This window comes from Anabrus simplex, chromosome 1, assembly GCF_040414725.1.
Source record: "Anabrus simplex isolate iqAnaSimp1 chromosome 1, ASM4041472v1, whole genome shotgun sequence".
Taxonomy (NCBI): Eukaryota; Metazoa; Arthropoda; class Insecta; order Orthoptera; family Tettigoniidae; genus Anabrus; species Anabrus simplex.
The window spans coordinates 1,628,050,855-1,628,077,582 of record NC_090265.1 but is presented as its reverse complement, the minus strand read 5'-3'; the positions used below and the strand labels follow the sequence as shown (position 1 = coordinate 1,628,077,582).

The following is a 26,728-nucleotide window of genomic DNA, read 5'->3' as shown; positions in this document are numbered from 1 at the left end:
GCCAGCAACCCTAGTGATCTTCAAATCATTATAAACAACATCGTGAGGACCAGTGAAACCTACGGTTTATCCTTGAATATTAACAAGACCAAGGTAATTGTATTCTCAAAAACACCAAAGCAGGACTCGCTTTACATCAACAACAACATCGTATGTGTTACCATTATGTGACGCTGAAACGACAGTAACTTCTCATCGTAGGCGCTGTGAAATTGGGGTACGCCTTCATACGCCCAACCTATTTCTTTTATAAAAATTACAAACCCATCGTCAGCTTGCCTTAAACCCGTCACAAAAATTCCTGTCTATCTCTAATGCGTTCAGCTGACACATTTCTGTTGACACACCATATCCCAATTCCCACCTTTCTGTCACATATTTACTTTAAAAAATTTCAGTTCCTGGATATTGTACACACAGTCCACGTAAAGCTCTACAATCACCACTACATGTTAATAGCACATTTTCCTTCTTTCTCCAATCGCGAATACACTACTCGTCAATATTGTATTTCGTACCGGCAGCACAATTTCCAATAATTTTGGTTTCCCAGACTACTTTCAGTTTCTCACTCACAGTAAAAGTTCGCTGTCGCTTAGTGGAATTCATGTTGATACTCCAAGAACATGCATGAGATTGACGCCAAGCGCGGAAGTAGCTTATACTGAGAGCGGAGAGAACATTGTTGCCAAGCCGCGTCGGCGGTGATGCCCGATTTATGCGCATTCAGAAAGATAAATGTCCCAAAATTTTAAATAAGACCAGCACCCAACTTTGGATGTGATGTTTTCGAAAAGAAAAAAAAGAAAAAAAACCACAGTGTGGCTGGTACATGAGATTATACGGTATTTCTCGACAGATATTAAGCTGCCTAATTCCATATCGTTTTTCCACCGATCAAGCCACTTGGCACTGGCAGGAAAATTAGGGTCCGATTCATAAAACTCCTGCCTTTTCTTGCAGAATGGGGCCAGATATTTGCAGGCCCTTTTCCAGGTTTTGAGTGAACCAAAGAAATACCGCTTCACTTACTGTTTCATACTCACATCCTTTCATTGTTTTCCTAATTTTCAGTGCATCACTTGTTGCTGTGGTAGAGCACCACTTTTCAGTTTCTTCCCTCTTTTTTTTTTCTTCTTCGCAGTCTCCCACTAGGACACGTCCAACACCATAATCTGAAGCGACGTTTTTAAGAGTATCTCGTTTGTCTAGTCTCTTTAACGCAATCAAACTTGTCTTCCATAGAAACAATCACTTTCTTCCGTTTATTCGCCATTCTCACAGAGGATATTAAAAGTATAACATCCAACCAATACTACACTGAACAATGGCTGAAGACTCGCTGCACCTGTTCTTGAGGAAAAATCGGTCCTACCGCCAGCACTTAGGCCAATGCGTGTCCCACGGTCGCACCCTCCATATCGGCTATCCCAGAATTTAGTCTCCACCAAAAGTTCAAGTTAAGTCTACCGGTGTCGGATAACACGGAATGTCGGATGTGCGAAGGTCGGTTGAGCTAAACTACTGTACTTTTATATAGATTTAATACGTTGAGAATAGGGACTTTGAATTTATGAGGTGGTAAGTGGCAAAACGTCCTAATGAGGAATACACTAACAAGGTTTCACTGTAATTAGTTTTGGTTAACGTACTACACACTGTTTGGCCTGAGAGGGACAATATAAATTATTCCCCATCCCCTCACTTTTAAGAGTAAATAAATACAGACATGAAGTATAAATTTCCCCCAGATGTTCGCAAGTGACATGCTAGTTTTTTTTAACCAGCAGCTCATAACATTTTCACAGAAGTGAAGTTGGTTGTCGGCTAACAGTTGAGCTGTTCAGATACCTTTTTTAAATCTACAGAAAATCTCTTGTTATGTATCCTCCCGTATCACAACACAAAATGCAAAGAAGCACACAAAAATGCATTAGCAACCAGGACTAGGTCTTCTCATTCAGTTATGTGGTGGGACGGGGTAAGAGTAGGGTGAAGAAGGAAAAAAGGGAGAAAACATAGCAATAACTAAAAGACCAAAGGAACACCAAGAAAATGAAATTAACCAAACCCTTTACCTTAAATATCCATGCAAAAACGAAAATGTGTGTGTTTGGGGGGGGGGGGTTGGGAGATGAACGAAACAGATTTCTGCGGAAATTTTGATTTAAAGGGGTCCAGAAATATGCGGTTTGTCACCATTTAAAATGAATATCTTGCCAACTTTCTTAAATAATAATAATAGTAATAATCCCAATAAAAATTAAACTATTTTACTGAAACAACATCAGATAAGAGGAATGCCAATAAATTGAACAAACAAACAGGAGCCCCTAAATGCATTGGCATTAGCCATCCCATATTTTACAATATTTGACGGGGGAAGATTAGAAGTAGGGGTGGTTACCTCTACGGGAGAGAAAAAAAAAAAAGTCTAACGTGTAAAACCTTTCAGCCATTATTCATGAATCTACTGCAGATATTGCAATATTATCTTATTGCTATTCATCTTAGTTTGTTTTACAAATTTGGATAATTAAAATTCCATAAAACCTTATTCATCAAAACACACTGCAACTGATAATAATTCACTTTTGAGTCATTTCAACATTTTGACTGAAGTCAATCTTTCACTGATTCATTCATAATTATTTTACAGTTCCCAGTTTCACTATTATATGGTCAAACCTGCCAACCAGTGTCACCTTTTCAGAAACAAGTGATAAATAATAATGTGATAATACATATTACAACCGTTTAATAACTTCGTGAACCATACCCAAATTTCTTTTCATGAACCTTTAAACCCTCTCCCTGAAAAAATTTAATTAACACATTACCATTTTTTTAAGGACCAGGAATAGGTGACGTCCATTTGTCTATAAACTGCCAGTTACAACTGGGTGTCCCCTGAGACAGTGGTCACTTTGCATAATGAGAAGATAATGAAGCTTCTGCTAATTGCATATCAATGCGTTTTTGAAGATATTTTAGCAGTAAGCGCTAATGAAATATTTTAACATGATGCAACACCTTTAAGGATATCAGAGCCTAATTTTTATTTCATCATTCATTTTACGTGCTGTGCACGTCGTTCATCCCAGATATACCCTTTAATGTCATTTCCGTATGTTAGTTATTTTAATACCTTTCTAAGTCGTCATTCATCCTTTCACGGCCAGTACTTATAGACATGATGCTGTATAGGTTTTTTGGCTCATGCTGTTACAAGAAAATAAGGTGAAATTATTTACGTTTCGTGGAGAACTGTACTTTGCGTCATCAGAAGAAATCTCCACTGTCCACAAGAAGGGCTTCTTAACCAATGACTCCTTAAATTTAGACATTATAATAGAAGTGGAAATGGTACATTCATTCGCCATCAGATTGCTCCCAGGACGTGGTACAGCGCCAGCGTTCAGAGCGGAAGCTGACCGAACCATCAGAATCGGTCTAAGAGGTTCACGTAACGTGTACATAACATATGACATTAACAGGTGTAGGACATTGACCTAAGCCTGGAATGAAACGTGGCGATGAGGCTCGTACGGATTTGGAAAACAGAGACGAAACAAGAGTAGTGGAGGGACAGGGAAGGGAACTACCTACGTAAATTCTTAATGGCTCGCAACCAGGTATTAGTTAATTGATGGCCGGTATCCCTGTTGAAATTGTTAAGATTTCTACGTATTTCCACAGCTTCCTGTATAATCCTGGACCTATAGTGTCGAGTGTGGGTAAGAGCTTGGGCATCTTGGAACATGACATCATGACCTGATGATAGAGCGTGCTCAGCTATTGCCAGTTTGTCTGGTTGGTTGAGACGAATATTATGTTCATGTTCCTTGATACGGGTAGCATTTGACCGGCATGTTTGTCCGATGTATACCTTACCACAAGTACAGGGAATTTTGTATACCCCACGATGTAATAGTGGGAACGATTTGTCCTTCGTTTTCCTCAGACTGCGAGCAATTTTAGTGGCGGTGCCAAACACGGTTTTTATATTGCGTTTGAGGAGGACCTCCGCTATTTGATCTGTGGTGTTGTGAATGTAAGACAAGTAGGCAGTTCCCTTCACTTCTTCCTCCTGTGAGCTTTGCTTGGACATTTGTCTGGGATGCAGGCCTCTATGAATCTGCAAATCGCTGTAACCATTACCCTTGAACGCGACTTTGAATGTGTCGATATCCACCTGGATATTTGATGGCTCGCAAATTCGTCTCACCCTATTGGCGAGTGTTGTGAGAATGCCTTGTTTTTATGCTGGATGGTGGTGAGAATCTGCATGAAGATAGCGGTTTGTGTGGGTGGGCTTACGATAGATGGTATGTCCTATGGAGCAGTCAGGTTTCTTTCTTACTGGAACATCCAAGAAAGGAAAGCATCCATCCGACCTCATCTTCATAGTGAATTTTATTGAGGGATGTTGCAGATTTAGGTGGATTAGAAATCGATTTTCTCAGGACCTCCTGTCCAGACCACAGATGCATCATGACATTCGTTGTTGACCAAAACTCTACCATTAGATAATAGAATGTAGAATAATCATGGACGAATACTGTATCTACCCGAGTAATCACCGCTGTCGAATAATGCCCACATCTTCATTTCAGAAAGGCTCATTTTGAAAAAAATGAAATTAACTAAAATTCCTTTCATCGGAGGAGTAACTCAGGCATAAACAAATATTTCGTATCACTCCGCGAGGTCCACGTGGTCTTTACGCAAATATCACTGCTGAAATTTATTTTCCATGAAAATGAGTAAGTAGGTCTACTTACGTGACAGGTATTTCATTGATCCAAACTTGCAATAGGCTCAATTCCCTGTAGGTGGGGAAGATTCATCATGTAGAATCCTCTCCTAAATTACTTAAAAGTTTGTCACACTCCACGTCTAACGCCCGTAGGCGGCTGAAATATCTAATTGAGAGATAAAATCACAGCGACGAGTAATATGATCAAGATTATGCAGTTAATAAACGTTCTAGATGGATAAAATAATGTGCGACATGTTTCCAGGACTACGACGACTCCGATTTTCAGACACATTTTAGGTTATCTAAAGCTTCCGAACATCACCTGGAATTCCCAAAACATAGGTAGGCCTAAAATGAATTCTCGATTATAGCTAATATCTTGTACGATACACGACTTGGTGACTTTTAATGAAGAATGAAGAAATACTGACTTATTTTTGGAGTGACTTACAATGTGTAGGCTATAATTGGTTTTTCTTATTCCCTTTGTTAAAGCTTTCTGCCACCAAGGTCAATAACAATTCACTCTCTTGGAAAGTCATATTGGGCTTCTTTCTCTGTTTCTGCTCAATAGAGGTTATAATTTATGCAAATTACCCTATTTGCAAACCCCGACTGGAAACAAAAACGTGTTTACATTTCGATAGTGGGGGCAGCACCTAGTCAATTGTTTATGTACGTCAGTATGAAAAAATGCGGTTCAAACTGAGATTGAAACGAGAACTTAGTTTTGGTAAACCGAGATAATAAATTGTCGTGAATGCGGAAGTGAGCGTTATCCGAAATAATGACATATCCGAGTTTTGATAATCTAAGATGACTGCAAAAGTTACAGACGTTGGTGAATATGGGCCTAAAACACTTCTCACATGTGGTCTCTTTTTATTGAACAGTTACACGACCTATGGTGGATAATTCATTTCGTGCAATGTAAACACTTGAAATAGACACGCCGGCAAAATCTGATGTTAGTTTTGCGAGACAGCAGAACCTCGTTAATTTGAAGTCTTTGTAATACAGAAATCGGACTTCCAATTATGTGATTTCGAATTAACAGCCATCTTGTAATTCAGAAATGCCAACCCTCGCCAGTTTTTGCGGATTCTGCTTTTCCGCGTACTGCCTGCTATGTGATATTGTGGCTTTCCTTAAAACACTGAATACAAACGAATTACGATTTCACTCTGTTTTCAACTGTGATACACACTAAAGTGAGTGAAAGTGGGGAAAGCTACTCTTTGCGAGTTACGGAAGACGCGTTCTATTGTGACGTGGAGAAATTTTGAATTTAAATTAATCTTTAAAATACAGTAATATGTAAAAAAAAAAAAAATGTAAAGTCAGTTTAGAATTCAAAGTCTGAATTGTTTTCTGTTTATATATGACGTATGGGGAAGTTTTCTTCTCTCTGTGGTTGCACAAAGCAGAACTGTACACTCAGCATCGAAAACTAGGTAAGATAGAAGCGTATTGGCAACCTTGACGCAAATAAAACCCGCACCCAATTTCGTGTCTCGAATTTTTTAAAATAAATATGCGGGGATTATTCGCGTAAATACGGTATATTTATTGTTGAGTTAAAAAAAATAAAACTGTGTTAAGGTGGTCATGCAAGTGTTCTTCTTCACAACCAAGCTCTGATTTGTAATTTAACTAAGATGATTGCTTTTCTTGATTTTCAGGTGAGAATAAGGAGGAAGAGGAAGGTAAAGCCGGCGAGGAGGCAGAGGAAAAAACTGCTGAGGGTGAGGATGCTGAAAAGTCCAAAGAGGAAGTTGGAAGTGAGAAAGGTGAGAAGGGAAAAGGTTCAGAGAAACTTCGAAGTCGAGAAGTATCTCGTGACCGCAGGGAGAGACGTCGCAGTGCTGGTAGTAGTCACTACTCCAGAGCTCATAGTCGTAGTCCTCATCGTCGTTCTTCAAAACATGTATCTCCAGCCCGGAAGCCTGGTGTTCTCACTTTTACTCAAATTAGGGTGAGTGGTGCTACTTTTGATATTGTGTGTGTTATAGTGTTTGTTGAATTCATATATTCTTGTCCACTAACAACCTCTCTAGTGAAACGAGAACGAGTGTGGTGGTGATCGTTAGTTTTATTTTTCCCCAATTAGTAGTGCTGTGCATGATCACCATCTTCAGTATAGCTTACATCTGTACACTGAATAAAGTTTTTGAATAATTGTGTACCTATTCTGATGTTTATTCAGGCTTCTGAAAATGATGTTGCTAACTAGTGCCTGGTTCTGTTACTCGTGTAGTTTTACCCTTGAAGCAATCCCCACAATTGACAATTAATGATTCTGTAATGTTAGACTAGGTGACTATTTTTTCATTCCCATTACTGGATCATTTCTATCTCTGATTTGAAATAAGCTTAAGTCAAAGTAGATGGGACGTGATAAAGACAGTGTGGTTAATGGAATTATTTTGAATTATAATTTTATGCTGAAGCTGTACAAGATGGCTTGGCTAGTTTGTCCTGGAAATGAAGCAGTTCTCCAACGTGACTCTACTTGACCACAAAGAATAGAGAAACAGCATGGACGAGATGTCTCATAATTCAAGGTTTTACATCATTTGTCGTGTACAGTCAAAACGGATCAGGACGTTTTTGTGGGGACCGAGGAAATCATAAGGAGGAAACTTGCTAACAAAAAATGAAGACAAAGAAACAAGTGTTAACAGTTATTATTAATGAAATGAATAAAGAAATAACACATTTAAAGAACACCAACATAATTAACACATCAAGAAAACACATTCTTAGAAATGCGAAGTATACGTCCCTATTTGTATGAAAAGAATTAATGTACATTCATTTTCAAGAATTTGTTTTAGAATATACTAACACATATTCAAACATACAGAGTAAGTTACATGTCATCACTTTCGTGTAAAAAACATATCTGATGTAGACTGCTTCTTTCGTTCCATTTTACAACAGTGCCGAGTTTGGTAACTCAGTCCATTACGCTGTTATGCACGACAAAAGTTGATACCGAACGCCGCTCTATGTCCATAGCTTCTACCGCTGCTGAATGCATTGGTAGTGCTGCACAGATCTCCTCTGTTTCATTTTTATGATGTATAATGTTGATTCCCATGGGGCGAAACACTGGCAACCAGGAATGAGTTAGCTGTAAAATTTATTATTTCCAATAACGGGCCATTTATGTTGGTATTATCATTTTCATCCTCGGATTTTGGCTTACTCTCTTTGTCAATCGTCAGCTGTTCATGCATTTCTTCTACAGCAGGCCTGTCCAACGTTCGTTTCTACACGAGCTCATTCACGTGATAACTAAGGGTATGCGGGCGCCAGGTACGATTCCACTAATTCGACTACTATTATAGGTACTACAATGGCTATATAATAATAATAATAATAATAATAATAATAATAATAATAATAATAATAATAATAATAATAAACCTAGAATTAAAAGTTATATGAAAATATCTTTACTCAAATAATTAATGTGAAATCTGGCACTGCATGCTCACTGCAATTTGAGGAAAGTCTGGTGTGTAACTGGAACAGGCTGCTCTTAAGGCGTCATCCAGGTGTGAATCTGTCAGGCAGGATCGGTATTTGTGTTTTATTATGTTCATAGTCGAAAACGCGACATCACAAAGGTAGATTGAACCAAAACAAGATTGCATCTTCAGAGCAACACTGCGGGTAATGGGATATTTTTTACCGTCCACCAGAGTCCAGAAATTGCCACATGTTGCGTGGGAGGATTTCAAAGAAAGGTCAGACTGAAGGCTTAAAATTTCCATTTCTAATTCTTCAGGATTATAATTCGAATATTTCACACACCCTCCCTTCAAGCTCACAAACGTCAACAGAAGCGAAGGGATTTTTGACAAACACGATCACTGGTTCAAGCATTGAAAACTGGCTAAATTTGCTACCAAATTCGGACCCAAGAGTTTCAAGATGTTTAGCAAGAAATGAAAAATCACGCTTGCCGCCATTTACTTTATCTGCCATAGATTTAAAATTTGGAAAATGTGAAAGGGAATATCTATTTAAATGGACAATCCATACCTTAAATTTCTTGTCAGATGCATTGACAATACTTATCATACCTGAAATATTATGATCTTTTCCTTGCAATTCGAGATTTAACTCATTTAATTTTGAGGTGGTGTCTGCCAAGAATGCTAATTCGATTAGCCAAGATATATCATGTTCGTGATATTTCCCAGGAGATGATTTCATAAAGTCTCGTATCTCATCCAACATGCAGCAAAACCGTTCGAGTGTTTTCCCCCTACTACGCCACCTTACGTCTGCATTATGGATGACGTCACCATACTCCGAATCTGATATACTTAAAATATTTCTGAACAATCGATGACGAGTAGATGACTATCTTACATAATTCACGACATGAGTTACAATTTTCATGACATGATCTAACAACCTTTACGCATAAAGCTTCTTGGTGAATAATACTTTGATAAGAAAAAAATTTTGGAAATGATTAATCCTTAGCGCAAAGAGAAAGAAATCCGTTATTTCTACCAGTCATAGTCTGTTGTTATAGCGACAAGTTTTGACAGTGGTAAGTTACTCTCTTTGGTGAATTTAACAAAAGCATTAAATATGTCTTCTCCCCTAGTACGTCAATGAAGTGACAATAGCTTGACAAATTCTTCCTTTACTGTAAAATCATTAAAAACCATTCTAGCAAATACACACAACTCAGCAGTGTCAGACATATCAGCACTTTCATCAAACTGGAGTGAAAAATGTTCACACGATTTCAAATCCTGATGTAATTGAGATTCCATATTATTAGAAATCTGTTCAATCCGCCTAGCAACAGTTTGGTGAGACAACTGAAGCCCTTTGATTGAAGACATCAATTCAGATTTATCTTTGTGAGATTCGAACAGAGATTGAGTGGCATTTAGCATAGCTTCTTTCACTGCTTCTCCATCACTGTAAGCTTTCTTCTTTTTATCTAGGACGTAACAAACTTTGTAAGAAGCTATTATCGCGTTACGCATTTGCTGAACTGGCTTCTTAAACGTACATTGTTGCAATGCTAATTTAGATTTTAGGTCTTTCACTTTGTGTTTTCTTAGTTCAGAATTAACAGGAAATTCGCTGTCAATTTTGTTGTGATTAGTCAAAAAATGTCGCTGGACGTTACTTCCTTTTAGGAACAGACACGCTAGCATTACACAATAAACACACAGACTTTCCTGTGTTTTCAATAAAGCATTGCTGGTCCTCCCATTCACTGTTAAAGTTATAATTTATTTGCCTTTTAGCCATGTTAAGAAGAGTTGTGTTTAATGAAATATAACTGATTATAAACTGAATAATTTAATGTTTAAATAGTAATGAAAAAAAGCACACGAAACATGTTGAATGTACAACTTATCACAACACAAGGCACTCAAAACGTATTCCATTAGCCCTGCATTAGCTCACAAGTAATACTGAAAGTTCGCCTGAAAGCTAGGAAGTGGGAACATTCCAATTGCAAGACTTTCATAAATCGTTTGTTCATTGTTTATGGCACAGCTTTGTTGGGATTAAAGTTACTTTGTGGGCAAATTGGGTGTCCCATTGTCGTCCTGGTGAAACTCTGTCATGGTAGGTAGTTTGACATTGCAATCAAGTGAATCATAAGGAAGCGGTTCTGTTTGGCAGAATAAATATGCGGCTATATTTGGGTCCGTGAGTAGAGAGGGCCTTATACCTGGCGCTAACCCCTCCCCGTCCCCGTCCCCACAGTGGGAGGTTTGTGGAGGATTTTCCTTTGTCGCAACTACTTACATGTCGAATAGCCCTCTATCTGAACCTTTCTTCTATCTCTTCACTAATCACATTTATGGCTTACTCTGAGCTTTTTGTGTATTTGGATGTACGGATATAACAAATTTTCTGACTTTGAAGACAGTATTTTTAAGAGAAAAGTGAGAATATTTATTGAAATGCAAAAGTAGTGTTTTCAAATATTAAGTAAAATTTAATTTGGAAATTAATTGTGAAGGGCGCAATAAAAAGGCACCTCGGGCGCCATGGCGCCCGCGGGTTCCGCGTTGGACAGGGCTGTTCTGCAGTCTACACTTCCCAGGTGGCAATATTGTCATAACATTCAACATACGCAGCAAAATTCACGTCTTCTTCTGTCCCGAGCTCTTCACATTCTTTATCTAGATCTTCCATTATTTCCATTAATACGTCATCAGTTGCTGAATGAATGAACGAAGCCCGCTTGGTAGAAACGGTTTTGAACTGTGGTTTCGGTTACTGATGTCCAAACAGATATCTGGAAATTCATGGCATCTAGAACTGTGATTTTATGTGAAGCATTTTCCAGGGATATCAATGTCATCTGCACGAGAATTTTTCCATATTTCTGCTGCACACATTGGGTGATGCCCTCGTCCAGCAGTCGGGAGTTGGCTTGTGTAGTTCACGGGAAGAATCACTGCACGTACAGTTGTTAAATAAGTTGTGTCAACTGGGTGCGCGCACTGCAGTCAATGAACAATGCGATTTTCCTCTGCCGCACTCCCATTCTGGCACACTGATCGTAAGAAGTTACCAAAAATCCATGACGTCACCCAAGCATTGGTATTCGCTGTGTGCTAGCACGGTAAGTTACCCACATTCTTGAAACTGCGCGGATCCTTGCACATGCCTATTACGAGCCGCGTTAATTTCTCCTTACCACTCTCGTTGCCACATAATAGCACTGTCGGTCTCTATTTACTGACTTTACCTCCATGGCATTTCTCACCCTTGGAACGTGTATGTTCTATCAGGAGGAATCTGATAAAATAGCCCAAGTTATTTTGATTAAAAGCATCATCAGGGCTATAGTGCTTTCAGTTTTCTGGCAGTGTCGTGTGTCTCCAATTCTGAACAGTATCGATATTAACACGGGCAGCCTTCCCACGGACGGATTTATATGAAAGTTTATTCCCTTTTTTAAACCTTCAAGCCATCCATTAGGCGCCTTAAAGTTACGGAATGCCATTAAGTTTATACTGTGAATTAAGGTGATTGCATGCATTAATGGGTCTTAGAATACTTTTTGACGCGACAAGTGTTTACATTTCTGAAGTACGAGAGAAGTGCCATGGCGGGAAATTGTACAAGGATAGTGTGACTCTATATTGTTGTCATGCAGAAGGAAGTGAGACTTTATCCCCTCGTCATAGGAAAGTTCTATTAGCCACGATGTTTTAAGGGCATCTGGTACTTTCTGTGCAAGTACAGGACATCTAAAATGCATACAGTACAGTAAGCCATTGAATAAAGCACTTGCACATTGGAGGCAGCATAGATTTCTCCTAGTCTTTGAATCTTGCTGGTTTTTCTTTTCTCTCTTTCGTTGCGAAAGGTTATGTTTGTCATTTTGGAAATTTTTTTTTTTTTTTTCTTTTTTTTTTTCATGGCATTTGAAAGGTTTAAACTGCGAATCAAAGTTAACTGCATGCAGTAACTGGCCTTACAATATTTTGTAATGCAGCGAGGGTTGGCAGTTGTGAATTACGAATTGGCGGTTGATTCAAAATCACCTAATTCGAAGTCAGATTTTTTAGTCCCAACGACTTTGAATTAACGAGATTTTACTGTATTTGTGACCTTGGGCTCAGCTGGAAAGCACGCTCACTGCACATGTCAGTACAAGTTGAAAATGATACAAACCATTAAGGTGCTCGAGTAAAACTACGGTGGTTTTTTACTTTTAACATGAAAACTTATAATTTCCTGTTTTATATTAGGCTGAAAACAGTAATAGGCAATCCCAAACCTGCCTTAGCTTTTCGTGTGTTAGGTGCAACATCTGTTCTGGTGTCTATAACCAAATGGTATGCGATAATATTCAAATACTAGATTTGTGTATGAATTGTGTTAAGGAGGAGGAGTTTCGATTCCTGTTTGAAAGCCCAGTTACTATACAGTGCCCTGAGAAAAGTGCCAAGAACCTTTCGGTAATGTAATCGAGAAAGTAAAAATATAAGCATCTAACCCTGGATATAATGTGGACATTTCATAAGTGTGAACATTTGATTAAACTTGTTCTGTCTTCAAGTAGAGCTGTCGAATTTTCTGTATCTCCTTACAATTATTGTGGCCACTCTCCGCTTTATAATTTCCCAGATTCTCTAAACAATACCACCCAAATTCGAAGCTAAGATGGTCCGTTATGCAAGTTCGCTGCTGATCGCTTTTCGAGTACAGTACTTGCTCTAATTATCGTAATGATGGAACATTAAAGCCAAGATCCACAGGTATTCCATAGCCGTCCTTTCGTGAGATTCAGTTTATTGAAAAATGCATGATCGAGGATTTAGCATTGATGGGACTGAAATTTCTGATCGGTTTATCCGGGAAATCATTTCTTTGAGGAACGAATAATGCAGGATTTTTAAAACAGGATTTAATTATGATGCTCGCGGGACTATGTAATTAAAACGCATGATCCGGGAAAACACAAATTCTGGGAACGGATAGCCGATGTTCCACTGTCTACTGTAAGTATATTGATTATGATTACTCAATTTATGATATATAAAGGGACAATTCTCAATGATATTAAGTCCAGAAAGGGAAAATAACATAAACCCAGTGCAGGGAGAAAATCCAAGAGCGCAGAAGGGTAGGAAGGATAAATATTTCATAAATTTCTGTCGCAGGAGGAGTCACTAATATCAGAACATAAATACCACGGTAAATGCACGCATAGGAACTTGGATCACACTAAATAATTGAAATACGAAGGTCGATCAAATATAAACGGGATTTTGTTCTTGAACATCAACAGTTGGTAGGTCTGACTGCGCTTCTGCTATGCTTAGGCAGGACAGTTAGCATTGAGGAGAGCATGCTGTTGGATATTTCCCACTGTATCGTCAGTAACGCTCACAATGTTGGAGCAACAGGTGCACACACACACACACTCACTGCACAGTGGATGATTATTGTTATTGTTACCGGAAAACATTGTAACATTCTTTCTATAGTGATAGTGTTATTAAATTATAAGTAAATTTTTCATGCCTATTTTGTTGCCTATTTTACACGTTAGTGCCAATTTAAATGCCTATTTTGGGTAAATTAAGTGCCTATATGCCTGCCCATTTTAACTGTTTTTACTGCCTATAATTCTCGTCTCTAATGATGACTGACGTGCTAACGTTTCCATCCCTATTGCCTCTTAAATCGCGGCTCCTAATTTACTATCTTCTCATTTAAAATTATAACATGAATTATAAATTACCACTCAAAATATAAAATAATCTATTTCACTATTCAAAGGACCGAGCTCGATAGCTGCAGGCGCTTAAGTGCGGCCAGTATCCAGTAATCGGGAGATAGTGGGTTCGAGCCCCGCTGTCGGCAGCCCTGAAGATGATTTTCCGTGGTTTTCCATTTTCACACCAGGCAAATGCCGGGGCTGTACCTTAATTCAGGCTACGGCCGCTTCCTTCCACTTCCTAGGCCTTTCCTATCCCATCGTCGCCATAAGACCTATCTGTTTCGGTGCGACGTAAAGCAAATAGAAAAAAAAACCTATTCAAAGGATATAATTCTTAATTTACTGCTATACGGCTCGATATGCATTCATTCGTTAAATTTATCTCTAATATATCATATGTGCAAGTAATTCAACAAGTATCTGTGTTATGATATCTCGGTACTATGTATATGTGTCGTTTCTATTATATTGACTTAACGTACCTTACACTTCACATGTTACGAAAATATGTCATAAGATACATATAATTTAATATTAACAGCTGTATTTGACGCTACACCACTTCTCATATCTCAACTATATGTGAATATTCACCATTCATACCTTATTTTATGTCACTCCTGCGGTGTATTTCTTTCCTTGTGCTGATCCGATATTATTCATATTTAGCATCTACCCTCCATATACAGTTGAACCTGACTTATACGTATATCAAAGGGAAGAGAAAAAACTACTTGTAACTGAGAATTACTTAGAAATCAGACTTACGCAATACATCACATATTTACTGAAAAACCAATGGAATAGACCTACATGTATAAATCCTTGCAAATAATAAATACATTAAGACAAAAAATATTATTTTGAACTTGGCCCGGCCTTAAAGAAATCATATAGTTTGGCTTGTTTCACTTTTCTTGCATTAAGAATATAAACCTCCTTTAGCAAACTTGGTAATGCATTCAAAGCATTTTCACTACAACTTTTTGCACTGATGTAACGCCTAGACACTTCGATTGCACTTAACACTTAACTCAGTTCAGGTGTCAAGATTCAAGTCGTTATCTCCATCTCCAATGTCACTATCGCTTGTAGCTGGTCCATCGCCGCGTTGTTGGCATACATCAGCAATAATCTCTTCATCCGGTAGTTCTCCACATACAGCCAGAATGTCATCGAAATGCACAAAAGTATCGAATTCTATTTTTTATACACCCACCGGTAGCGTTAGCTCATTACCAGACAAAACTTCGTCCCCATAATCATAATTAGAGGCAGCTCCTTCTCGTAAGACACCAATTTTGCAGGAACAGTTGCTGATTGTGGAGGATGACACCTGCTTCCAGGCAGCCGAAATAAAGTTCATGGCTTGTAGCAAATTAATGGAGAGAGGTTCATTTCTTGCATCACTCAGTGTTATTAAATTTTGAAGCAGCATTTTTCTATAATGCACTTATTTAACAGCATTTTTCTATAATGCACTTAGAAATTTGCAATGATGCCCAAATCAAGCGGTTGTAGAACATTGGTACACTTAGGAGAGAAAAATTCCATTCGGACATTCTCCAGAACGATTGGAGGTGGATGTACTGCACATCGATCCATAAGATGAAGGATCTTCTTCTGTTTCTTTTTCATTTTAATGTCCAGTTTTTCAACCACTGTTCCATTGGATTCAACTTCCTTAGGTTTTGTTTTCGCACCCTTAAAACACCTCGGATTCTTCGATTTTCTTATCACAAGTGGAGGAAGTTTGTAAGATCCACCTGCATTGGTTGCGAGAAGTACTGTTACACGAATTTTACTTTTCTTCCCTCCGTGGCATGAGTCACCCTTTTCAACTAATGTCTTATTAGGAAGGAGATTGTAGAATAGGCCGGTCTCATCACAGTTGTAGATGTTTGGAGGCTGATAATTGTTTATGATACCCGGCAGAACCTCCTCTTTCCAGTGTTGCACCGTGACGTCGTCTGCAGATTTTGAGTCACCACAAATTGTTCTCCCTGTAATTCCATGACGATTGCAACCACCCCGAAGAAGCCTTGAAAGCAGCAGTGATAGTCATCCTTTTAGCTAAATCTATTGCCTTTGCCTTCAGCATGTCTGCACTAATTGGTAGAGCTGCAGCCCGCTTTTACTGGAACCGTGTGAAAAGTGCTTTCTCCAAATCTACGTACCATCCTTCTTGCCGACGGCTGCGCTTTGCTGATTTTGAACCCAGTTTTAGGAACTCGTCCAAAATAGCGTTTCTTTTACTGATGACTGTAGACAGCGTGGTATAAGCAATGCCTAAGTCTGAGCGATTTCAGTTTTTGTTTTGTGTGGTTTAGCGTCCACTTCTCGTATAACTTTTCCCTTTTCTGTTCTCCATGGCTAATCAAAAGCAACTGAATGACAAAACTACTGTTCAACAGTAAACACCAGATGCCGGCATCGTGGACATTTTATTCTCCGTTCTTCCCACGAAAGAAATGCTCATATTCAAACAAATTTACTGTATTTTCTTTTGTTTACGCACCGAAACCGCCCATTTTGCTTACAATGTACCTTAATCTTTGTCGGCGTGTTAAACGACGAAGGTAGAGGAGGAGCGAAGGGGGCTCGTCTTTGTTAAGCCGCCAGTAAGGGTCAACGTCACTCGGCAAAACTCTGTTTCAGCACCGATACCCGATCGCTTTATTTCCGCCTACGCCGACAAAGAGGAAGCTTCGTAAATACAGTAGTTTATTTTTGAAAAGCACATTCTCATTACAATTACGCAAAACTCAGTTATATTCCACTGGCACTTAATACATATAACAGCGAATTACGTATAAACGGATTACGTATAATTACGATTTAATTAACACGATTTTAAATTATATTTTGCCGGGACCTAAAGGAAATTACGTACAAATACGAATTACGTAGAACAGAGTTACGTATAAAGCAGGTTTAACTGTATTTGTCTAATAATTATCATAATGCACTTTATCAAACTCAAATCAATTCATATATCTTCTTACTACCTTATAAAACTTTCAATTATTTCCATTTCATCTTTCTCAATATCAGTTCTCATCATTCATATCCTCCTTCATAATAATTGCAATTACTGAGACATAACATTCTTCTGTACGTAAATACTCCTCTACATTGATCAATTCTCTTCCAAAATTACGATGTTTAACCTTATATACTGCGTTCGTGCATTTAACATTACTATACAAGGAATAACCCGACTATATCTTTCACTTCTCACATGCTAGCCACCTGTGACGTAATCATTGACTGAATGGTTTCGCGAGATTCATAGATATTATTCGCTATATGACAATCTTTGCACTCAGCTGTTGGATAACTTTTCTTCCTACTCGTATTCCCAACTACCTCGGTGATCCACTTATTTCATGCATAGTCATACTTCCGGAGATATCCATCTAATTATACACTAACTTAATATAGTATTAGCAGCTTAAATATAACACACTTCACTTCACTGTTTCATTTGCACTCTTAAATATTTCACACTTAGAATACTCTATTCTAATGCATATGCCTAGCTAAATCAAGAATTATATTACTTATGGTAAACACTTAGCTCGTCTTTCATCATATCAGCCGTCAGTTCCTCTCCTCCTGCTCGTCACATTGATGGTTCATTGGCGATGGTTCGAGGTTCGGCTGGACTCGCCTCATCTTAGGTGGGTTCGGCTGTGCGAATTCCTCCTCTCATCTTAGGTAGGGTCAGCTGTTTGGATGATATCTCCCTCCAGGTTGGTCCATCCGGATGCTTAGCAAGTCATCTTCTCGGAATAACTGCCGATAAAATCAAATAATATCGAGAAGTAAATGGTGATCAAAATCGTTGATCTTGCGCCTCGGATCTATCAGTGTACATATTTAAGTAAATTCGCGTATTCCTCGCTGAATTTGTATCCTCCACAATGTTTCTGCTGGTTGTTTTGCCGTCTTCTTTTAAATTATAATAGCTTTTCTTCAAAATTTCTGCCGTAATTTTTACAGTTTCCTTTCTTCTACGCAGCAACAGCAATTTCCTTCTTGTCTTCTAGAGTTCAGTTTTTCCAGTAATTTTTTTCAATAATCTATTATATTTTACTGGTTTTTAAAAAAAACAATTCCCCTAACATTGCTCTGTTCTGCACCGCCTTCGAAATGTATTCGTTGCAAGTTAAGCATGGCCTCCCATTGTATCCAAACGTTAAGACCTTCTTTTATACTCTTGGGCTTGAGTGGTCTATACCTTTCCTAGGCGCCATTCTGGAACACGTCCGAAATGGCAACGGGCAGATTTTTATTATTATTAGGTACGTTGGCGAGTAAAACAATCGTTTTTATTGGCTAGCTTTTATCGCGTTTTAAACTTGCTTCTCTCCAAATATATACCTATATTGGTTCGAGTTCAGAGATATTAAATGACCACTTTGTTATTGATCTCGCCTGCTGTATGAATAGCAACAACCGTGAATATTTCTCAACTAAAGTCCATCCCGAGGTGGTACAGCTGTTTTTAGACACACCCCCAGTGGAATGGAGTTACATGTTCCGCTTTTACTACATATCAACCTTCCTAGCATTCGTAAATCCCCGTTAGTAGGGTACCGGGAATCGAAGTCAGACTCCCGAGAACAGCAACTAATTGTACTGACCATTACGCTGGCGGACATTATTAACTACAAAACACAGACATATAGCGTGACTGATGCATGCTTGCAATGCTCTGGTCGGACATGAAGTTAGGCCTATTCACCTATTTGTGCAAAGTCATCAGAGCTGCAGTGGACCTACCCTACGGAGGCGGACATTTCCTAACTACGAAACACAGATGTACCGCATGGATATGATGCGTTTTCATTGCTGTAGGTCGTACGGACAAAAGTGTTCACAAATTTGTGCGATGATATCAGAGCTGCAATAAGACTTGTACTCGCTTGTTCTTCTCTAACAAATTACGTTGGGGGTCTTACATGTGAGATTTTTTTTCATTTTCTTCGTCTCTTAAAGCCGGGGGGGTCTAATACACGAGTAAATACAACTTATGGCAGAAAACAATAATGTTGCAATGCTATAGTGAGTGACATTTGCAGGGACTGTCAAAGTCTATTAGCAATACCCATGATTCAAGACTCCGAATGTTCAAAAAAGACTTTGTAGCATTAAGTTCAAATTAAAAACAAGATGCGCAAACATTTTTTTCCACAGCAATTGCATTATTGTGGCCTTAAGCAGTCTTTAACTAGGTTATAGGTCACTTAGTTTTGATACTAAGGTGCTGAAAAAGTAAGAAAAGGTTACTTGCAGATACAATAGCGTGCATCCTTCCTTTCTGACAGGCTGTTTTAATGCCTTTATTTCTTGTATCATTTCCTACGTTTACAAAAATAGCAGCTGGCAGACCGCATGGTTCCAGTCATGCCACAGTGAAAAAGATATGGGCTGCTTGCATATTGCGTTAGACAAACTGCTGTTTCATATCTGCCATCCCTTTTGATTTACCGCTTAAGTATGTTTTTTAACTCATTTTCCCATTTATGTTTCCTTATTCCTATTTTTTGAGCAATATAACCTCCAGTACAGTCAATATTCTTCCCCTAGGATAAATTATTGTGTGCTCGTGTAATTTACACAACCTCATTTTCAAATGTACTTATTTGATGATTTATTTGGCGAGTGTACGTCAATATACAATAATAAAGTTTTATTATGAATCCACCTGTTCAATACATTATAATGTTGTCACATTTAAAATAATTTCATTACTTAAAAAGTTATATATGGGACATGTTTCGCTCCCTTACAGAGCATCATCAGCCAAACCTGAACCTTGAATAATTGTTGTTAACGTAAATAATGACTTAAGAACTATTAGGACATTTTTGACAAACTTAAAACTTATTCTATTAGAATATCATAAAATATAAAATCTTTGTATACATGGCTTAATTACATGTGCTTAATATGAAGATACATTAAAATTATGGAAGAGAGAGTACTAAAATATAAAATGAAATAAAAATATATATATCATGTCCAAAATCTCAGAAAGACGTGCAAATCAATTTTAGGAGCTAAATTTGAGGATTTTCTTGGCAATGAGATCTGGTAAAAATGTTATTTATCCCTTGTGGATAAGAGTCTATAAAGATTCAAATTTATCGTCAAATTGATGATTGAACTTGTAACAGGATAAATGTTGGTCTTCAAGAAAACTTTATTATTGTATATCAGATTTCAATACGGATTAAAACATGAGATTAGTCACTTGCAACGAGTGTACGTCAGTCAACTTTGTGTATCGTATTTCTCACTCACTACATCATGTGTTTTACCACTGGGTATTTGGAGCAGCAATCGGTCCTACAAGCGAGAGGCTAGGGACTCCGTTAATGTAGTTTCGTTGGAGCTGTTTGCCTCGTTTGGTGTTTTTTTTATTTTTAGGGAGGGGGGTGGGGGGTTCTGCTTTTCCGCCTTGTCAGTCGCATGTTAATAATGTATGAGACATACTGATCTGTTTTGTATGCTGTAGTTCTGCGTATTTCACTGCATTTGTGTTCATTCTTAACTCATAATTTCAACAAATTGAATGTAATTCTCTGAGTTGTCGGCAACAATTTCTGGCGTTTTCTTTTCAGATTATGGCCGAAAAACTTTACACACGTTGTCTCCATGTGTTCAGCTAAACCTATAAAATTTAATTCTGAATTTTCATGTTACAAATAGAGGAAACTATTATCCATTTTGTTCCGTGTTTGTTACATTTTCTTCTAACCATTTTTATGTTTTTTCAGTATAGGATTTGAAATTTAATGGTCAATTCTCCTTGAAACTATAGATATGGATGCCATTTATGTTGTCTTTTTTTTGGAGACCGTGACACAATATGTGTGCTGAAATTACAGAATTAAAAAATCTTCCTATTTTAGATTTGTAGAATTTGGCAGGTATGCTGTCGCTACAACAGGCTCGAATATGACCTGCACCATATTTGCTTTACAAAGGAAATTTAGTATGTTTCATTAATTCAAGCTGTTAGATTGGAAAATTGAGTATTGAGAGTTGTGAATCTACTTTGTACTTATTGGATACGAGGACATATTAAATTTCCTTTGTGAAGTGAAAACAGTCGATACGGAAAGATTTTTAATTTCTTGTATCTGGCACCATATTTTCAGAAGAAATATTCTTGAAGAAGAAAAAAAATGTGATTGTGTACTACTTACTCAATTGAGCTTACGGCTGCAAGTTGAGTGTCTATAGAGGTATATCAAAATAAATGAGTTGGCCGTGCATCCATGAGATAATGGGTTCGAATCCCACTGTCGGCAGCTCTGAATATGGCTTTCCGTTGTTTCCCATCTTCACGCAGGGTTAATGCTGGGGCTGTACCTTAATCAAGTCCACGGCCGCTTCCTTCCAACTCCTAGGCCTTTCCTATCCCTTCGTCGCCATAAGACCTATCTGTGTCGGTGCGACGTAAAGCCATTACCAAAAAAAAAAAAAAGAAATACCCGGCCGATGACTTTAGATGTTAGGCCCCTTTAAACAACAAACATCATCATGATCAAAGAAATGCAAGCAGTATAACATGCCAGTCATTATTCCACCATGTAATTACTTCTGGTTTTTTGACGAGCATGTTATTTTACTGGAGATCAGCAGATTGAATGCTAGAATAACAATATTACAAGATATTACAATCATTCCGTATTGACTGTTTTCACTTTACAGAGGAAAAGATTGTTTCCTCCTTATTCAATATGAAATGATTCAATTCAATGTTTTGTATTGAATTAGGAGGATTCATTTAATTTTTTCCTTTGTAAAGAAGAATAACCCTATGCTTTTGACTGAATGGTCTTGTAAATACTCAATACTCGTTTAAATTTAATTTAAATGTAATATTTTCAATTTTCTTGAAATAACAATGGTGACTCGTTAGTATTTCAGGATTTTAATTTGATTATTATAGGAGGAGAGAGAGAGACAGCGATTGAGAGACCGCGAAAGAGAACTGCGGGAAGAAGAGAGGAGAAGAAGAGAAGAAATGGCACGCCAGAGGGAAATAGAAAGACGACAGCGGGAGGAAGCTGTTAGATTGGAAAGGTGAGTTCTGTCAGTTGTGAATCTACTGTGTTATTTTAAATGGAAGGGTTTGTTTTACTAATGATTTGATTAATCAGATTAAGTTAAGAACTAGGAATGCTGTATTACAGTCAAAAGTAGATATAGTTTGTATAAGTGAAATATGCTGGCTGAAAGAGCATGAGGGAATGCAGGTGTATGTTTAATAATCAATAAGAAAATAGGATAGCAGGTAAGCTATGATCAGCACAGGGAACGGATTATCAAGGCAGTCACCAAAGCAGTGCCCTCAACATTGTATGCTGCTTTCACAAATGATGATGATGATGGATTAAGACGGAATTAAAAGAACGTATATCTACCATATTTACACGAATAATACCCGCATATTTAAAAAAAAAAATTGAGGCACGAAATTGGGGTGCAGGTTTTATTTGAGTCAATGTTGTAATTTTTTTTCAGAATCTGCCTTCCTAAAGTTAGGGTGCGGGGATTATTCGGTGGCAGGAATTATTCACGTAAATACGGTATTCAATGCAGTATGCAGGAGGGTATTAGAATTTAATTATAAGGGAAGACTGGAATCCGGCTATAGGTTGATGATGAGAAAATTATGTAAGATGGCAGGTCGCCTCATAGAATTCTGCACCAATCATAATTTAGTTCTTGCTGATACTACCATCAAACACCACAAATTATGGTTTTATATGTGGACGAAACCTGGAGACACAGGAAGGTATTGCATAGGCTTCATTAGGATTAGGCAGAGATTCTGAAATCAGTTATTGGATTGCTAGACCTTCCTGGGAGTAGATTTGGTCTTTCTCAACAACTTGGTGGTCATGAAATGCTGTCTGCAATTGAAGAAATTGAAGAAAGGCAGGAATGCTAGAAAATGAGATCTTGATAATTTGAAGGAATAGTGTACGCGACATGTTTTCAGGGAACGTTTTGCACAAGGGCTAAATGAAGATGCTGAAAGATTCACAATAGATAAAGTGTGAGCAGCCTTGAAGATCAGTAAGGAAGCTGGGGAAATGTTGAAGGATCAAGTTCATACCAGTAGATAACACACGAGATGCTAGTTGTGGTTGACAATTGGCAACAGAAAAAGAATAATTAATAAAAAGTATGAGGTCTATGCATGAAAGTTGCGAAGCATATAAAAGAATATTTTAAATCTGGAATTATTAGACATACGGGACTATAGTGCAAACAGTAAGGTTGGCACAGTTTTGAGATGCCTTGAAAATTTGGATGACAAGAGTGAAATCGTACTACAAAAAAATTATTTACGGCATTTACATGAAAACTAGAATGTGGCATGGACGGGCGTTAAATCGCAAACAATTAGTTACTTGCTCTTTTAGAGTCGAAACATAGATTATCAGTAACATACACAGGCTATAAATAATTTTAAAGTTAATGAATTACCTGTACACTAGTGATGCAAATTCCAGTGCCTCTGTTGGCACTGGTGTGCACAGTGCCGGTACCAAGCGCGTCACCGTGCCAAAACACCGGTACCGCGGCACTGTCAGTGCCATGATGACTACTTATTCATTATACTGGTATAAAAACGTTTATGCTTCATGCATTGACGAAAAAGGAACTACACATAGATATACTGTAATTTATATTAATATTTACATCAAAATACTACAAAATAACCCTCTAATAAATTTTCCATTTACATTCAAGAACAGTATTTTTTTCACTTGATTCGCTGACGGTCCGTTTCGTCTGTTAGTCAAATTTTACACGCAAAAACTACAAAATAACGCTCAAATACTTTTTCATTCACATTCAAGAGCAGTATTTTTTTCGTTTCACTCGTTGAGTCTGTTAGCGAAAATTTCGCCAGTTTTCGAAAACACACCTTCGGCAGGCGCGGATGTTGTTACAACACACAACGCCCGGACGGCTAATAGTAAATGTTGGGGTACTGAAGCTTTCTTCCCAACCACCATTTTAACGGATCTGTCTGCCTAGCTAATAAGGGGTCCTCCGTGTACGCCGAAGCATATGCCGTTTTAAACATGTTGTCGTCGATTTGAATGATATACAAGATTTACAGGTATCTCACACTGCTATGTACTGGTTTTTATCATCTGGACTGAAATAGCTCCCCAGAGGGCTAGATTTTTGTCTGTCTGCCATTGACACTGAATTCAAGACAATCGATAATATAACGAAAGAGAATAAAGCGTAGCGTGGCACAGTCCGGCAGCACTTGGTAGGACGGGGTGACCAGTCTGTAGAAACGATCTTTCCTGGCACTGCCACTGACACCGGCACGAATCTGAGAAGCACTGGCCTGTACGTGCCATGCCGTTGGCACGAGGCAGTCATGTGGCCACATGCAATAGTGCTTCGTTAGGCAACAGTGCCAGCCGCCAACAACCGCCATACGGTTCGATGTACTGATGGAAGAGCAGACTTGATTGATGTGTGTTCTTGTCCTTATTAACGCTATAAATAAAATCAATATTCACGTCACAAACCTTTTTATTCTTCTAAACGTTTCACAGAATTGTTCTTATGGCAGTGCCGCTGGCACTTGTTCATTTCAAATCGTGTCGCAGTGCCTACCGTGCCATCTCTGGCATCGGTATCAAAGCACGGTGCCAGTGCCTTACTTACATCACTACTGTGCACTGCAGTGTATTCCAATTACTGCACATTACACGCCTTATAAAACATATCCTATTTGGATTCCTTTTCTTTTGCCCTAATTTACATAGAGCTGAATCCATCTGTCATTCAGGCTTATTATGAGCAACAGAACTTTGACATTATTACTCTGTGTCCACTGCTCCTAGCGCTTTTTAACGTGTAGGCACTGGTGTGGGTTCTCATTTTTCCTTTTCTTCCTTCCACACGGTTATTTGCCATGGGCAGATTGAGAATTCCATCAGTCGTCATATACCGACCACAACATTGTAATCACACTCTATATAAAACATCAAAGCTTACATTGTTGTGTTTTCCTGCTGTCCGTCATCGGTCATCGCTAGGATTCAGTCTACATGCACGACATCAGCTGCAACAACACGGCAGAAACCAATCGTGTTAAAGCATTTCTTGATGGTGTTTGGTTGAACTGAATCAAATGCATATTTTAGAAAATGCATTGCTTCCAGTACTGTTTTCATCCTAGGGGTTCAAAGACATGCCAGCTGCTTCTGAACAAGCTGCTTCCTAATTTGTGTATCGTGTACACAGTTCAAAAACGTTAAGGGAACATGTTTTTGAACGTATGCCATGCTCCCAAAACAATACCTCACACCCAGGTATATTACCAACTACACCTTTATTCTCTACCGTTGAAGTATACAAAAGATCATTGATGAATTCATGTTCATTTTCAGAATACAAACGGAAAGGTCCAAATGGGGGAATAAACAAAATAAGTCCTTCAGGGTGGATTTTTATCACAGTTGGAGAGCTTCAGGATGGTGTATGTCCTCCACGAGCATTTTTCACAGCTTGGCACCTGCGTTGCATGCTCCGTATAAGTCGACGGAGGTCATCTTACGGTATCAGGTCCATTTCTTCAGTGGGAGCCTGTTCGAGGTGTTGGGGAGGCTGTTGTGGAACAGAACGCCTACAAAAACTTCTGTCCAGCCTGACCATTCGAGAGTCATTGCTGGCCATTCCATCTCTTCAATGTCTAGTTCTCGCAAGGCAGCTTTGGTGATGCGCGTGAATTAGCCCTGTTATAATAATGTAATCTTCATATTTGTGAAATGAGCCCTGGCATTGTCGTGCATGAGTACGAATTCAGGGCCAACGCATGCTGTAGCAGTATCTGCTCGATGTACCCCGCAGCCGTTTGATTTTAACGGATCAAGCACTAGGACAAACTAAATTCTGACAAGATAAATCATCGTTATGACCTTGCTTCTCGATGGTGATTGTAACTAACATACCCACGAGTCACAATATAGATAATTAACAATTGCAAGCTGGGCACCAGGCTATTAAATTATATGCAGTTTGAAACCGAATTTAGATCTAAAAAATACTAAACTTAATGTAATGAGACTATCTCGGTCGTGTGGTATAAGGATACTAACCATTAAATACTATTTGTGAAAACATAGGGAACCTACTAAAAAAAACTTATTTAACGATGTACAAAAAAAATTTATTGTATAGAGATGAAATTCCGTAAAAACGAGTTATTCCCAAAATTGAAAATTACTGACTGAAATTACAATTAAACACAACACGCATGGACTTGCGATAACAGGGCGAACTAATGTTCACCGGAGGTTTATCCTCTTGTCGTCTGCTTCCGTGGTTGATAGTTGTCGTACCTCTTCTAAGAGCATCATCCTCGGCACCTGCTTCATAGAATGGATTCCACCCTGAATCCACGCCCTATTGTGCTAAGTACCAAAAACATAGTACCAGCCTTACAATATGAAATTCCACATCGGAATTAGTTGGATAGAGAGGACTTTAAACATCCAGTCCTTCTATATTAGATGAACTTGTCTTTCTAAATAATCTGAGTAACTCTCACAGAGCCGATAGGAAATGTTGAGTGTAAGCACATCGTAAGCGATGCACTCAGATAGCAGAGTGACTCTCTAAAGGCCCATGGACTACCTAAGAATGTAGACTCAAGAAAGCCGGAT

The 26,728-nt window shown here is 38.4% G+C and overlaps 1 protein-coding gene across 7 annotated transcripts in view; it reads left to right on the top strand.

Moving 5' to 3' along the window:
• The window catches only part of Saf-B (Scaffold attachment factor B), a 307,055-nt gene that overhangs the window by 178,935 nt on the left and 101,392 nt on the right, over positions 1-26,728 (top strand). For all 7 annotated transcript variants that reach the window (XM_067138304.2, XM_067138300.2, XM_067138303.2 and 4 more), the window contains 2 exons: positions 6,445-6,737; positions 21,970-22,103. In XM_067138304.2, coding sequence (XP_066994405.1) covers positions 6,445-6,737; positions 21,970-22,103 — 427 coding nt within the window. The remainder of the gene's footprint in view (positions 1-6,444; positions 6,738-21,969; positions 22,104-26,728) is intronic.